This window comes from Gekko japonicus, unplaced genomic scaffold (assembly GCF_001447785.1).
Source record: "Gekko japonicus isolate JY-2015 unplaced genomic scaffold, Gekko_japonicus_V1.1 scaffold5010, whole genome shotgun sequence".
Classification (NCBI taxonomy): domain Eukaryota; kingdom Metazoa; phylum Chordata; class Lepidosauria; order Squamata; family Gekkonidae; genus Gekko; species Gekko japonicus.
The window spans coordinates 65,175-68,024 of NW_015177167.1; the positions used below are offsets into that span (position 1 = coordinate 65,175).

The following is a 2,850-nucleotide window of genomic DNA, read 5'->3' on the forward strand; positions in this document are numbered from 1 at the left end:
CTACTTTAAGATCTCTTGGAACTGCAGCCAAAGAGGTCCATGCTTGCTTAGCTGGCTCTAGCGAGTGTGAATTAGCTTAAACCCCTAGGTATCACTTTCTACCCCATTCCCATTGCAACAGACAAGACTTCTGGAACAGGCGAGTATAAACCAATTTACCTCCCTCCCTCCTAAGTAACTGAACTATTTTCTATTTCTGTAACTCTAAAGGAACTTGAACGTATGCTATTGTGAGACTGATTATTTTGTATGTGTGACTTTGATATCCTTCAGTAAAAAGATTATTTGTTTTGGAAAAACACCCGTGTGGTCTCCATTACTGGAACTCTGGGTTCAGACACGACCTTGGTATAGCTGGCCAGGACTCATGTTAAATTTAGTTAGCCTCTGCTGTAAATAAAGCAGTTGGCGTAACAATAGATAGATAGATAGATGGATGGATGGATGGATGGATGGATGGATGGATGGATAGATGATGGATGGATGGATAGATAGATGATAGATAGATAGGAAGGAAGGATAGATAGGATAGATAGATGATAGATAGATAGCTTGGCCCCAACATAACGCTGAGCTGTATCAACAGGCTGACACTTTTGAAGATAACAGGATTGCTTCTGAGGAAGCTTGGGACGAAATGAGCCTCTATCTGGGTGCTCACTGAGATGGATGGACCTTTCCTCGTAATATTATAAAGAATTATTTATCTGTAATATAATACAATGTTTAACATGCAAAGATTGACTAAATGTCTTAGCCATCCCATCACAGTGGTATAACAACCAGCATCAGGTATTGTAGGCCAGCTCAGGAAACATCACTCACCGTTCTACCTTCGCCTCTCTCACCCCACTAACTGCTCTGAACTTACTCAGGTAAACAAGATTAATCGGCTATCCTCCTCCTGTGTGTGGGAATCACATACCTCTGAGGCACTGCTGTTCGGCTTCTTAAAGCTATAAAGTTCTTGTAAGAGCTTGTACTCTTCCTATTTTAAATGAAGGGAAAAAAAATACAGAACGTCAATGATCTCTTCAACGTAAAGCCTTCCTTTGGACTGATTGACACACCATTTTTATTCAACACAGAATTTAAGATGCTTTCCCAAAAGTAACAAGAATGCCTAGGTATGAAGAAAGACTCCCACGTTTCCATCACACCACAGAATCCTAATCAATTTCACTGGATGCAAACTATTTTTTACAAACGGGATCGTATTTTTGTTTCAACATCTGGAAATTTTTATTCCCTCAGTAAGTTTCATTTCTGTTACAGTGTTTACTGTATTATTTGTTTTAAAGTTTATAATCCACCTTGAATATAAAGAAGGCAGCATATAAACATAGTAGCTAACTGAAACAATAAAATCTGCCGTGCAGTCAGAAAGGCTACCATCTGATCAAAGAAATCTAAATTGATCAACCGTACACATTTAAAACAGCAAATCTGCACCAATTTGTTTGCAAATTGAGAAAAGGGCATTTTTCTTTATTTACTGATGAACCAGCTGAAGCATCAGGTTATATCTTATCAAGAAGAAATGTCTCTCATAAGTGGGCATTAGGCACCCATTGCTTTTCTAGACGCCCGTATTGAAAACAAAATGGGGAATTTCACATTACCCAGTTTCACCTGATTTCAAGCCGGTAATGATCCGTTCTGAAGTGAACCGGTATAGGGCTGCCATTTCACACATGGCTTTCCCCTTCCGGTAAAGAGCTGGATCTGAAGCGGTTTGCCATTTCAGACTGCACCGCTTTTTCCTGCTTTCCCTCCGCTGTTTTTCGCTCATGCGGGCGATCGCCGGCTTTTTTTTTAACGTTTGCTTTAGAGCGTCATAGTGCTATAGCAGTATATAAAAAAACACTCCATGCATTCCAATGGGATTGATATAATGCTATTCCGTTATAGCGCTATAACGCTATAAAGCAAACGTAAAAAAAAAAAGCCGGCGATCGCCCGCATGAGCGAAAAACAGTGGAGGGGAAGCAGGAAAAAGCGGTGCAGTCTGAAATGGAAAAAGGCAGGAGGAAACTGAGGAGTACTTGGAAGCGGTTGACAGGTAAAACGCTTCAGCCCCGTTTCCTAAACGGGACAGAAGCGATTGTGTATGAAATGACAAATATATTCCGGAAGGGAACCGGTTCTCAAACGGTTCCGTCTGAAATGACAGACCAGAAACCGTTTGGGAACCGTTCCTCTTCCGGAATATATCGCCCGTCTGAAATTCCTCAATTTTTAAAGTGTTTTGCCCGATTAACTGGGACTCACTTTTTTAACCAACTGAAAAGTTTCAAAAACGATTCCTCAAAACTGATTAATGCCGCGACCCGGAGAGCCCACATTAGCCCGATCTCGGAAGCTAAGCAGGGTCAGCCTGATTAAGGGCCTGGACGGGAGACCTCCAAGGAAATCCAGGGTTGCTACGCAGAGGCAGGCAACGGCGAGCCGCTCCTGAACGTCCCTTGCCTTGAAAACCCCACAGGGTTGCCCTGAGTCGACTGCCCTTTGACGGCAAAAAGAAAAAATAAAATAAAAGATCAACTGGCAACAGGACATCCGCGCAAGTTACCTGAGTGTATATTTCCTTGAAAGGATTCTTAACTGAAAAAAAATCCAAGTCAATGTCTAAAACATAAGCCGCGTCCTTCGGCAACACCTGGAGGATGTCTTTGATAAGTTCCGTGGTTTGACAGGAGTGGTCGCCAAAGGAGCAGGAGGCCGAGGCACTTGGGGAGTCCTCCGCCCTCTCTGGCGTTTGGGGGCTCGGGCCTAGTGCTTCGGGCTGCGCGTCTGAAGAGCCACGGGGAGGGACCTCCACGCCCCTTGACGAAGAGGCAACTGCAGCGC

The 2,850-nt window shown here is 43.3% G+C and overlaps 1 protein-coding gene across 1 annotated transcript in view; it reads right to left on the minus strand.

Moving 5' to 3' along the window:
- LOC107124856 (chromosome unknown open reading frame, human C5orf22) overlaps nt 1-2,845 on the minus strand; it is a gene marked incomplete at its 5' end in the record, with an annotated part of 12,274 nt that extends 9,429 nt beyond the window's left edge. Inside the window, 2 exons of the mRNA XM_015428358.1 lie at nt 926-988; nt 2,573-2,845. Of these exons, the coding sequence (XP_015283844.1) occupies nt 926-988; nt 2,573-2,845 (336 nt within the window). The remainder of the gene's footprint in view (nt 1-925; nt 989-2,572) is intronic.
- Between the last annotated feature and the right edge of the window lie 5 nt (nt 2,846-2,850).